This window comes from Uranotaenia lowii, chromosome 2 (assembly GCF_029784155.1).
Source record: "Uranotaenia lowii strain MFRU-FL chromosome 2, ASM2978415v1, whole genome shotgun sequence".
Lineage (NCBI taxonomy): Eukaryota > Metazoa > Arthropoda > Insecta > Diptera > Culicidae > Uranotaenia > Uranotaenia lowii.
Genome location: NC_073692.1, coordinates 192225229 through 192238470, shown reverse-complemented (window position 1 = coordinate 192238470; position 13242 = coordinate 192225229). Strand labels below are relative to the sequence as shown.

General features: G+C 36.1%; 2 protein-coding genes across 4 annotated transcripts in view; both read right to left on the bottom strand.

Annotated features, from left to right (window-relative positions):
* Positions 1-1576, bottom strand: LOC129744234 (glycine-N-acyltransferase-like protein 3). The gene is made up of 3 exons (XM_055736654.1): positions 906-1576; positions 407-828; positions 1-292 (listed from the first exon to the last, which is right to left on the bottom strand). The coding sequence occupies exons 1-3, from the start codon at positions 1107-1109 to the stop codon at positions 64-66; spliced, it is 855 nt and encodes a 284-aa protein (XP_055592629.1). The 5' UTR covers positions 1110-1576; the 3' UTR covers positions 1-63.
* A 122-nt stretch (positions 1577-1698) lies between these two features.
* LOC129744232 (ethanolaminephosphotransferase 1) overlaps positions 1699-13242 on the bottom strand; it is a 32710-nt gene continuing 21166 nt past the window's right edge. The window contains exons 6-7 of one of the 3 annotated variants that reach the window (XM_055736652.1): positions 12960-13208; positions 1699-2072 (exon numbers count right to left, since the gene is read on the bottom strand). In XM_055736652.1, coding sequence (XP_055592627.1) covers positions 1932-2072; positions 12960-13208 — 390 coding nt within the window. In that variant the 3' untranslated portion in view covers positions 1699-1931. Of the gene's footprint in view, positions 2073-2450; positions 13209-13242 lie in introns of those variants that run through there. The other 2 variants (XM_055736653.1, XM_055736651.1) reach the window with 2 other exon arrangements.

The window sequence follows — 13242 nt, the reverse complement described above, 5'->3', positions numbered from 1 at the left end:
TTTTCCAGCGTCCTTTTGGGATGTTTATTAGAATGATGCGAACAAGGAACATTAAAAAAAAATCTAGTTAAGACTTTTTCTTATTACAACCCAGTTTATGTTACCGATACAGACAAACCCAACTTTTTCGAAAAGCTTGCACGATTTAAAGTTATCATCCAGGATGAAAGCATACGAGTCATCTCCATGGCTCGCAAGCTGTTGTGCTATTTTTGTAACAACTATTTGGGCGTATCCTTTTCTCACCTGATTCGATGCTGTTTGTAGATCCGAAAAGGCTCCCGTTTGATCTCTACAACAGAAAAATTACCATGATACTCTCTCTTAAAGTAATTTCCTGGAATATCTGTTTGTTTCGATTAACAAACACTAAGATTATGATTACAGCTATTTTTGAATAACTTACCGTAAACACCAGCAGACCAGATTTTCCCGGTTGTCGTAGAGGCCAACATTATCATTAAATAAAATAAGTCGTCTTAGCAGATTCTTTCCCGATTCGAGGCTGATGCTGGCCTTGAGAGGCCATTGCTCATATATGAAGTCCAAATATGGAAGCGCTACCGTTGCCAGACGCATTCCAGGGGGAACTGTTACTTTCAAACCTGTTGCTCTTTCTTTTGACATGTGGTAAACAAAAGCAACTCGATCATTTTTGACTTGTAAATCGAGTCGTTCGATTGCGCCGTTTAGCGCCGGCCTGTGTTTCTCTAGGAAGTCAAGACTCACTTCCGAATAGTTTTGCCATTTTATTAGGCACAGTGCCTCTGTCAAGGAAGGATAGTTTTCAGATGACTCGAACGAATAAAAATAGATTTCGAACTCATCCTGAAACGATATTACCGTAATTATTCATAATCATCACTATTCAAAAAAAGATGAAAGATACTTCAATCAGAACTCACAAACAATATAAAAATACCATTTTGTCTCCAGGTTCCATTGTATGAGTAGATCGCTACTTCTAGAGTCGGATCATTTGCTCTCCATCGGGTATAGTTGTTGAGGACACCATAAGCGAACATGTGCTCAGGCCAATCACTCTTAAACAAATCCCGTAATTCAGTCCACTCGTGGGGATGAATCGGAACAAGTGTATCGTTTGCCATCGCCAACAAGACTGATTGATTTTTTTTTGTGCTCCCAAAACAAACACAAACCGTAGTGGCAGGATCTGTCAGTGATGTTTTGTGTGGCACTAAAGCATAAGTGTGCAGGCTGCTTTTCGATATAAAAGAAGGAGAAGTTGTTTCTGGTTGGCATTTTACGCTAGAAGGATTTTCTTCGAAAGAAATTTAAATAGGTATTTAATATTTTACATGCTACAATATGAAACCATAATCGGATGAATGTTTGAATACGTTATATATGAGCAATATGAAATTTGAGGAGACGGCCGTTAGGGAAACCCGCGGCAAAACAAGTTGTGAGTTTCGAGATAGTGTGCATAAGAAATTGTTTAGTAAAAGTTTTTTGGAAAGATTGTAAAATTTATTACCTTCTATCTATTTTAAACACAGTGTTTCTGAAGATGGCTGAAGTTCAGTAAACCGAAACGTAAAAAACAGCAGTTTTTATTTTGTCTTACATAAATCATTAAAAAATATTAATCAAAGAAAACCATAGAAAAGTGCGGTGATGAAAACCAAACAACAGAAGTTTCTTTCACAATAAATTTAACGACAAACAAACAAGGCATTTGGTCATTTTGATCTCGGTCACAATTTATCTATTTATTCTACTCAATATATACAAACTTAAGTAGGTAATCTCTTCATGAAGATACACATCTTGATGTGTCCAGATTTCGCACATCCGCTAATCGTCATCCACCTCTCACGAAAGTGAGAGGTATTTTCTACATGTATACGTAGGTATTTTATGTTATTTACTATTTGTCTACATGTTATTTGGCGTTTTCCTCTGCAACGTTACAGTTCAATTTCAACCATCATTTCCTCGTTGCCATTTCGTAGTGGTTGTTGTTCCTGTTGATGATTGTTTTGAGTTGCTGTTGTAGCTGCCGACCCATTCGAGGTGTGATGATTGTTTGCTTTGGCTGTAGCTTTTATCTGGCGTTTTTAAGAGGGGAGCAACAAAAGTCATTACTGGCCGGTGTTAGAAACAAGTTGTTTACTTTTTTAGTAGATATACATCACATGCTACATGCTTCTCCTCCCTGTACGTACACAATTAGGACGCTGATTTGCCGCCATCATTAGCGCGAAATAATTTCAACTGACGTCCATGCGTCCATGCGTATACTGTTGCACTCACCTCCTTAGTATAGTTGGTGTAGTAAATATTTGTAGCTGTACTAGATAACGGTAGTACCGATTTAGATTTAAGTGCATTTACTCTCCAGCAATCTCGAAGAACTTTTATTCGTAAGCTATAATCTACAGTTTTTTTCATGCAATTCTGCTATCAGTATCGCTCGAGCATACATATATTAAGTGTAGAGGTACCCACATTGAAGATGGTGTTGATGTTGTTGATGACGCGTTTCGATTCGTTTAGTAGCTGAGTAGGGCCGATGACTTTCCGTAGCCGGGGATCTTTTGGGTGGGTGTGGGAGAGCCGTTTGCGAGTCGATGTTGTGAGTTATCGCGCCACGTGAGTGAAAGTATAAAACATTGTGTGTTAATTTTGGAAGTGGTGCATTTTGCACTGGGGACATGCATACGTTTGGCGCTCTAAATAAACGCCTTTCGTTATGCAACAGTAACCCGAAGCAAGCGAACGTTGGGGGGATTAAGCGAAGCTATAGATACTTTCAAATCTCCTACAATACTAGAGCGAACTATTGTGTAAGCCTTTGCGATTTTCGTTTAACAACTTGTTGAAACATCTAAGTAACATATTTCTATCCACTACACCAAGCGATTAGAAAGAGTGCAATATAAGACAAATTTCAATCACATAAAGACAAACTTTGGATAATACTATATTAAGCCAATTACCAAGCTGAGCCTAATCAGTTTGAAAAGTGTATACCCTAGTTAGGTTCAACGCATCTTCCGAAAAACAAATGCGTAGAAATGTTACCTCGTAATTTTTTAAGTTTTTGGGAAAAATTTGTTACCCGGACCATGGAATAATGAACATGAAAGAGCAATAACAAGCTTCAAAGTGTTTCATTTCTTTTTTAAAACTCATTTTTTTGTAATTAATTTCTTAGTGTTGAAAAGAAGGTAGTCGACTTGGCATGAAATAATTGAAATTTTACAATTTTTCTTTTTATGAAAAAATTAGGTCCTTGAAGCTTAGTGGTATAAGCGGCTCTAAGGTAGTTACAAGGAAACACGCTTAAAAGATTCCGTGTTACGAAGTTTTCCATATTTTTTCGAAGACAATGACGATCAATTCCATAAATTTAAGTTTGTCCCAATAAAAGATTGATATATAAAAAAAATATTAAGTAGAACAATTTCAAAATTGATTCTACTTTGATTTCAAGGACTAAAATTTTTTTAATAGGTACGAATTCCTCTATTTTTTTAGAAGTATCTCAGACATAGGTAGTGTATCAATCAAAACCAAAACGATAACGAAAACTACCTCATTTGGCCCTCAATGTTTTAGAACTGCTTTAGGCCTTGGATTTAGCATTTCATCAGACGTCAATTACTGATTTAAGCGGTAGCACAGATAAAAAAATAGGACACTCTAATATCATTCTTCGCAAAACAATGAAAGAGCTAGGCAATACCGACACCAGATAGCACCACTTTACGACTTTGAAAATAATAATTTTCATCATGGTAGCCGTTGGCTTTCATCTATTTTGTTTATCTTTTCGTGACAACTAGAAATAGATTTATCAATTTTTTTTGGCGAAAACGATTTCAAAGCTTAAACAAGGTTTTAAAATTATCATAAAGAATCAGAACGTTAGTAGATATTGAAGATGATCATCCGATCAAAATCATAGATTATATTTGCATAATTCATTAGAACTTTCATTTCATTAGAATTTTCATTACAATTTGTGCAACATCACAATGTCATAGGAAAACTGCATATTTTTTAAATGTTCAAAAAAGCAAACTAATGAAATTTCTTCTAGGTGTTCTGTCTGTTTGTCTGTGGTTGTAGAAATTAAAAAAATCATAAAAAAAATTAATTCAAGTGAACATTTAAGAGATCTGCTTCTAAATGATAAAAAAAAACCACCAGCAACAATTTTAAATCTAAATTTATTTGAAGGAGAATCAGTAAACATTCTTTCATAAAGTCTACTTGAAAAAGTCCCTTCCTGAGTTTGTTTAAAATAGTTTTCCAAATTGGTATGCAGTAAATTTTACCTAGGATTTTACTTTATATTTTTCCTATTTCTGTAGTTGTTTTAGAGTTCCTATTATTTGAAGATAATGAAATTATCTTTTGACCCCGCAAATTAAAACTAGGGTTTTTGATGACTTCATAAAGGGTGATACGGTCAAAATTTGGTCAATATTAACTTGACGTATTTCTTTCAATTTCGCATTTAAAAAACCTGCACACCCCTCATTTTGAAGGTGTGTGTGTAGAGAATGTTGCTCCTATTATGATTTTGGAATTCACTCTTCAGTTGTCTAAATGCCGTCCAAGGAAGAACAGCAGCGTATCAAAATTTTGCCTGCGCATCGCGAAAATCCGAGCTACTCGCACGCAAAGCTGGCAAAATCGCTAAAAGTTGCCAAATCAACCGATACAAATGTAATTAAAGTGTTTGAGGAACGTTTGTCGACAGCCAGGAAGTCTGGATCGGGGGGAAATCGAAAACCGGAAGCCGCTGAGACGACAAAGAGAGTTGCCGGTAGTTTCAAGCGAAACCCTAACCTCTCTCTCCGAGATGCCGCAAATAAGCTGGGTGTATCGTCTACAACCGTGCATCGAGCCAAAAAACGATCCGGACTATCGACTAACAAGAAGGTAGTGACTCCAAATCGCGATGATAAACAAAATACGATGGCCAAAGCGCGATCCCGAAGGCTGTACACGACGATGCTGTCGAAGTTTGACTGCGTGGTAATGGACGACGAAACCTACGTCAAAGCCGACTACAAGCAGCTTCCGAGACAGGAGTTTTATACGGCAAAAGGAAGGGGAAAGGTAGCAGATATTTTTAAGCACACGAAACTGTCAAAGTTCGCGAAGAAATATCTGGTTTGGCAAGCCATCTGTACCTGTGGCTTGAAAAGCAGCATTTTCATAGCTTCCGGGACTGTCAACCAAGAAATTTACTTGAAAGAGTGTTTGAATAAACGTCTGCTGCCTTTCCTGAAGAAACACGGTTGTTCTGTACTGTTTTGGCCGGATTTGGCATCTTGCCATTACGGTTAAAAGGCTATGGAGTGATACGCCGCGGAACCTAAAGAAGACCAAAAAAACTGCTAAGGACGAGCAGCAGTTCAAGGCAAACTGGCTTTCTGTGGACAAGGTGGCTGTACAAAATCTGATGGCAGGGGTTAAGCGTAAGGCCCGGCAATTCGGATTTGAAAAAACGGAAGCTTAACTGAATATTTTTCCTGAATTTTATACTTAAAATAAACTTGAAAAAGAAATTTAATTTGATTTTTTAAATAAACGATTTCAGCGATTTACACGCGTTTTCCCTTGACCAAATTTTGACCGTATCACCCTTTAGTTACCCCGTTCTACGTTGCACATCTTTTGAAAAGTTATTAGAACATACATCAAAATTTAATTATTCCAGAAGGCCTCCACCTTGATCCTAGAGAATGTCCCCTGGCTCTTGGATTGCTCCACTTAAACTTAAAAAAAGTTTGCTTACAATTTGTGCAACATCACAATGTCATAGGTAAACTGCATATTTTTTAAATGTGCAAAAAGGTTTGGTAGGCCAATCTAATGAATTTTCTTCTAAGTGTTCTGTCTGTTTGTCTGTGGTTGTAGAACTTAAAAAAATCATAAAAGAATTGAACTAGTAAACATTCTTTCATAAAGTGTACTTGAGAAAGTCCCTTTCTGAGTTTGTTTAAAATAGTTTGCCAAATTGGTATGCAGCAAATTTTACATATGATTTTACTTTATATTTTTCCTATTTCTGTGGTTCTTTAAGATTTTCCATTATTTGAAGATAATGAAATTATCTTTTGACCTCGTTGTAAAAAAAAGCAAAGTAAAGCTAGGGTTTATGATGACTTCATACCATGTAAAGATGGTCAGTTTTAAAACCACGTCCGCTCCTGGGAGATTTAATAAAACTTCTATACAACACAAAGTATCACAAGAAAAGTCATGCTCCAGAAGGTTCTGCGGAAAAATGGTAAGATCTTGACAAATTTGAAAGTTATCTATCAAGTTGATTTAAGGAACTTAACTGGGATTGATAAATACACAAATAACCTCATCAAGCAGAACAAATTTCAAAAATTGTTTCATTAGAAAAACAGTATTATTTCTCGTCCTGTATGAAAGCTTACACGCGCTTCAAAAGTCACAACAAATGTATGAAAAACAAGTACACAATACGGGCTTGCTGAAACTTATCCCTTTTAACAATAAATAAGATTGATTCGTTTCGTGGTTTTTGAACAGAACTTTTATCGCTGTCTGAAGAATATCTCGTATGAAACATAGATCAGAACAAGGTAATGTTTGAAATAGAAAAACTTTTTCGAAATTCATCATTATCTGCAATAAAAGTGCCGATTATATGCATGTGAAATTTTAACAACCCTTATCAAACTCGTAAAAAAATTCAAAAAAACAGTTCAAAACTACTAAATTATTTCTGAGTTTCTTCAAAGCATCTAAAAGGCCCGTATGAATATTATCAAAAAAAATATTTTATGCATCTCATTACCTTTTTTATACATAGGTACAATATGCTGACAGAATATGGGAGAATGTCTTCAATTGCCATTGAAGGTTACAAATTTATCTGCCTCAAATTCTTATCAATCTTCCTGATAATCCTGATCCTGATTTTGTTTTTTTCTCTTGAAACCGCATTTATGTGACCAAATTTCTTCAAAAGTCTTGAAAAGGTTCCTGAGGTTCATTTTGTTCCTCCGAAAAACCAAGTTGATTTTTTATGGCCGTCTAGGTAGCTACTCGGAATTTACTTCAAAGGCTTATTACAGATCGAAAAAGGTTCTTAATTTATTCTGTGTTATTTTTAAATTGTTAATATTTTTAACTTTTGAAAAAATTTCATACGGTGTTATTTTATCAACCTTCTAATTTGCGTCTTGCTATACTAAAAACAAGTTCTAAAAGGGTTTTTTTTAGTGAAAACTCTCTGAAATTGGAAAATTATTTAATAATTGTTTTTTAAAACAAGTGTTTAAATATTAATAAAAGCAAAAAAATATCGGATTTTAGCAAAGCGTAACTTCTTTTACCTGCCCCATTTCCCATCTTATTCTTGCAAGGCTTTTTTAAAGAAATTCCTGAATTTTTCGAGAGAACAAAGGTGAAAGTCGGGTAAGACGGACACCCTGAGGTAGAATCGCTATAGAAAATCAGATATTGCTTTTTTCATCGCAGTTTTCGTGCAGATGGGCAGTTTAGGTTGTTTGCTATCGCATTAACCATTAGAGTTAGAAAATTTCCTGTTGACTGTTTTTATAGCTATTTAAAACATGCTTGCAAATTACACTTTTCAAAATTGGTCGGGTAAAACGGACACTGCTCAGAAAAGGTACATTTTGCTGCAGAAAATGCTGTAAAAGAACATTCTTTTGTGAGTTAAGTATTTGAAAACGTTTTTAAACCAAAAGGGAACCAACTGAGTCCTAAAGCGAAACAGCGTGATTTCAGAATTCCCTATTTTATAGGCGTTTTCTTCACCGGAGATCCTGTTTTTACAGTTTTTATGGCCTTTTTGAGATGGTAAGAGCTTTTCCACCGAGTATTGCTCTTGCCGATGTCTTTTGAAGGCCTATGGATGATCAAACCGATTAAAATTTTAAAATACCTAGAGAAACTTATGTGTCCGTTTTACCCGACCATGAGGTATCTTACCCGCCTTAGAAACTTTTTTTCAAAACGTTTGTTGTTCAAGCCTTTTGACCGAAATTCGCTGATGTTCCTCAAGATGGTTAAAAAGAAGCCTTATAAACACTCCACCATTTAAAACGGTTGAAATTTTCGAAAATTTTGCTAGTTGTAAACTATTTTATGAGAAGGAAAAATTACATCACATAAGAGCAAACGCACCAATAAGTGAGTATACGCGGCCCGGTTTTGCTCATTTCAGCGGACCGGTTTTAGGATACACACTCTTACGCGCACCGGGCGGTAGCATAATTATATTTTCAAATTTAGCATTGCACTGAGAAAACTTTTGAAGAAAATCTTAATCTTAAATTAATACGGTCCGAGTAAATTTTCGGAGTCGTCAGTTTTTTTGCTAAAATTTCGATTAATGTTGGTCCTAATAGGGCCTGGGGGTTGTTGGCAGTTGTTCGACGGGTTAGCTGCTATCCGTAACGTGACGTCAAAGTCTACATCCTGGTTGAACATGCCGTACAGCAGCAGCAATTGCCTTAAGGCCAAGCAGCTTAGACGACCAGCAATCGGGTCCGATGACGGATGCAGCAAGAACTTCTTAGCAGTTAGCAGGATGTTTGCTTCGCTTGGCCTCGTCATCATATCTATAGGACACCGTGGTTGTTTTCGGCGACCGTTTCAACTTTGATCCTTTCGGCAAAGAGTTGAGTTTCCCTTACGGTGTTTCCAATTCCGTGTCACCCGTTTGCTGGATTGTGATTAAAAACTTATTGAATTGTATAGGACGACTTGATTGAATAAAATAAGTTCAGATAAGAATGTATTTTCGAATTAAGCTCGATTTTGCTTTCAAAACGCCGGGCACTTATATTTCCTAACACATGGACCCGAAAAACAAAATTCAACAAACTAAACAGTTCAACTAAAATTCAACTTTATTTATTTATTATATTTCTATTAAAATTATACTTTTCTTAAAAATCATCAACTTTTTTCTATCCAACGTGTTGACTGAAATAGTTGCTGCTCCGAAAAACTGGGTCCCATTAGTTGCAAACTTATTGAGAGACCTCGTTTCGAAAGCCGAATCGGTAGGGACAGTACTGGAATGCCACCCATATTGGCCGGTTGGATACAAAAATCCTGCACAGCGCACTGGTCTCGATTATTATTACTCCATTAAATCTTCAGCAAGCAATCGTCGGGCTTGAAGGGCTTTTCGGAAATATTTCATGGAATTAGTTTTTGTGCAATAAAAAAAAGTTTCTGCCCAAGATGCGATTTTTAACAACTCTGTTGAATCCTTCGGCTCGTGTATGTATGTCAAAGTGGTTCGCTTCCGTCATACCGAGCCATATTGCTGGCCACTTCGTATTGATTCAGAATCGAGTAAACAACGTCGTTTGTTTAATTCTGCTTAAAACGGTAGAATTGTTTCAGTGCATGTTTGCTCTCGCCCCTTTCTAGTGAGCAAATTTGGTGATTTTGTCGGTCCCGACGGCAACGGCCCTATTTTGCTCACCTTCATACTAACCCCCGGTGCGGTATAGAAGTGATTAAACTCGCGAGCATTTTCACTTTGCTCGCGATTGCTGCGGATGCCCTAATAGATCTTCAAAGTTTTTGTTTGTTTTGTTTATTAGGAGACCTTGCTTGCTATAAATAAACAAAGGGTCTCGAAGTTTTTATATACTTAGGCGAAAATATTCCCATCATTAGATTTGTGCCAAACATTGTAATTTTCGAAATATTGAAAGTGTACGTTTTACTCGCTGTGTCCGTCTTACCCGACTTTTCCCTACATATTTTAGTTATATAAATTGATCTAAAGTTGCTTTTAAGAAGCCTTTAAAATTGAATCATTTTCAGAGATAACTTTTAAATTGAAGCCGTTTATATCTACACCTATAAGCACGTTAGGAATTAATTTTAGAACCCTATAGGGTAAGTGAGCCTTAACTTGGCATGCTCCTAATCTTGGCATGCCAAAATGCATTTTGGTGATTTTCATGTCAAACATACGCCTAAAAATGAAAAAAAAATTAAACATAAAAGGAAATCGCATACGGCAAGATTCTGCATAGCATTTGTCCACGATTGAATCCAAATGACTGCGTAATAATTTTTTTTCGCATGACAAACTGCAAATAAAATTATGATCTTCGGAAAAAATCTAAAATGAACCTACCTTGCTAGTGCATCTGCCATCTTCGGATTGAGTTTAAAAACACACTTCTTTATGGTAAAATCACTAAAAATTACCGTTGGTTGCAGCAAAACATGGCAAAAAATATAAAATTATAACTTACTCCAAACAACGTACATTTTCTATCTAGAATTCAAGAAAATATAAATATATTTTTTGCCTAATCTTGGCATGCAATTCCACAAATAGAAGTATGCATGTATGTGTGAAAACGACATCAGCAGGCAGTCGGCAGCCGGCGGCAGTTCGTCGGCCGACGGTGCACAGTGGTCTGGAAATTGAAAAGCCGGTCGAAAGTAAAATGAATGATTGAAATAAATTAAAAATATTATGAATGTATTTTGGCCTATAATCAATTTATTTATCCATCAAGCCGACTCAAGCGTATTTGGCATCTTAGTTGGAAATATAATGCTACAAATTGAGCTGCTCTTTTATGGTTAATTTCGAGAACTTTTTTTCTCAATAGAAGTTACCTCTTAATAAATTAATATACCGGATCCGAATCCGAATTGATATCTTGGATCTCAATGTTGAAGTTATTATATCCATACCCAAAAAATTCCACGTTTGGAAATAAGGTTTCACGTATTTTGATTAAATTTGATTTGTTTTGAAGATGAACATTTGCTGCATATGTGTCGCTTTGTTATAAAGCTCAAATTATGACACTCTAAATATTATGTTTATTTAAAAAAAAAAAATGCACTGCAATGTTGAAATATTATGTTGTAACGAACTTAAATTTATATTGTTTGCAATTTCATGTGAAATCATAAATAATATTTTGACCAAGTTTGTTTTTTATTATAGATCACTGTGCATCAGCATGAGGTGATGACGTTTGTTCTCTGTAGGAAAGGAATATGCGAAAGAAGCGCTGCCGAGTTTGGGTGATGATGTTGCATGAGTGCGAGTGAGATGCAGCTTGAATTTCACCCAGCTTTTGAATTTGCTTTTCGCTTCCATTGCCTATAGTTTCCAAACGAATGAGTGAGATGCAATCTATTTCTATCAGGCTGGCTGGAGTGAGCGAAAGTTTGTCTTGTTTTGCTATCCCGGTGTACGCAAACGATTGCTAGAAAATTCCTAAGGGCGACATTTTAAATATGTATGATTCAAAGAATCGTTCGCTGACTTAAGTTTTAGCTTTAGCTTGCTTCTTGCCTCGATCATAATGGTTTTTAAAATGTCGGTCCTACTTTTATGGGAGTGGAATAAAAAAAAATGAACATTTACCATCTTATGTTAACCTGTTGACTTCAATGGAAATAGATCTATCATAATTGCATGTTAAAGATTTAGCAAACGGTTTGTTTGCTGGATAATTGCACATATTTGTGTTAACCAATGTAATAGTTTGGAACTTATAATAGAAATTATAAACACACAAAAACTGAAATAAACAAGTAAAGCTTTTTTACGCAAGATTATAATTCTACATGCAAATATCAATTATGAAAATTGATTGACATTTCGCACTTCCGACTTTTTGAAAACAATACAGAACATTGATGTGCTTCCTTCCGGGATATTTTCAATGAATTCGTGGAGGCTGTTGTTGTATTAGTGAGGCAAGTATTTCCTAGAGACGGCCAATTTAAGGAACTCATAAAGGGCCAAAATTCGGCGCGGGGGCTACAATAAGGAGCATTTCAATCAATAGTTTGATCAGGTTTATCTCAAATTATCAACCGCTTTCTAGCAAGGACATATTTTTACTGCATTTCATGCTAGTAAGCAATCATATTTGTCGAAGGACTTTTGAAGGTACACATTACAGGAAGACTACAATCATGGGAAATCTAGTCAACCATGCCTTAGGGGCCAAGATTGGGTACATTCACCCTATTCTTCGTATTCGATTTCGTTGCTGCCTTCGAAAAACTTGTGCAGAATACAGTTTTATAAAACTTTACCCCATCTATAGAGGGATTAATAAAAAAAATAATTATATTTCTAATACACCTTTTTTATTGTAAAACTTCTTCGAAAACTCCTAGAAGATAATCTATAAAACAGAAAAAGTTATAAGCGATGACCATGTTTTGTTTCTTCCATTTTTGACCATTGTGCGCACAAGAGAGTGTTTTTGAATTAGTTACATCAAGCTCTTAATTTTGTCTAGATTGGTTTATATCTTATTGTCTCGATTAAAAATAAATAGCATTTATTTGAAACGAATGGTAATAAAACTATCAAGTCGTTCAAAAAATTATTGGCTTGTGTTTTACAAAATTTTTTGGTTACAGGTGATGATTTTTTTTAAAAAAAAACCTATACTATCTATGTTTTGATAAGCCGAATTGAAAAATCTGTTAAGTGATATACAACATCTTTGGATCCCTTTGATTGATAAAAAGAATCTAATCTATCAGTGAACCGTTAGAAAAGTGAGATAAATAACGAGTTATAGCTACACGCTTTGATGGGCAATTCTAACTGTGTTGTTTATTCGGTAAAATAAAAATCACTAGCCAAAACAGCGACAAAACAAAAACAATAACACACAAAGTGATTAGTTGAGCCAGGTGTTAGCTATGCTAGTAGGTATTCTAAAAAAGCTTAATGTGTAAACAGTCTATACGGTCCCAGAGCTACACACTACATCCGACTACTACTGGCGCTTCAGATGGTCAGCGTGTTGACCATTTGGCGTTCCCATTGCGCCGGAACTGGTTGCCACCGGGGTTGTTGAGTTTTGGTTATTTTGATGGCAGCCATTACTGATGGGATTAGTATCTACTACTAGCTTATTACCGTCTGGAGTAGTCGTCAGGGTTCTTACTTTGAAACATTTGATTCGGAAATGGTTGCACATCTCCCGTACGATTCCTTGGCCATAGTGGATGTGGACCACGGTCACGAGCAGGGCTAGGGCGTACAGCAGATACTGCTCATGTTGTGGCCCCAGTTCCGGTAGCCCTAGGGCCGAATACGGGACTATGCAAATCAAAGTGGCCCCCGCTAGCACGTGTAGTAACGCGTTCCAGAGGTCTGCTCGGGTATCCGACATCTGGGATACTATCAGCCGGCACTGTCGAGAAATGGAATGATGATTAGTAAAAAAA

Coding starts and splice junctions, on each gene's coding strand:
- LOC129744234 (XM_055736654.1), bottom strand. CDS start 1,109: ATGGCAAACGATACACTTGTTCCGATTCATCCCCACGAGTGGACTGAA. Junction 829..905: donor ATGGTATTTTTATATTGTTT/GTGAGTTCTGAT, acceptor ATATCGTTTCAG/GATGAGTTCGAAATCTATTT. Junction 293..406: donor CTGGTCTGCTGGTGTTTACG/GTAAGTTATTCA, acceptor TTTCTGTTGTAG/AGATCAAACGGGAGCCTTTT.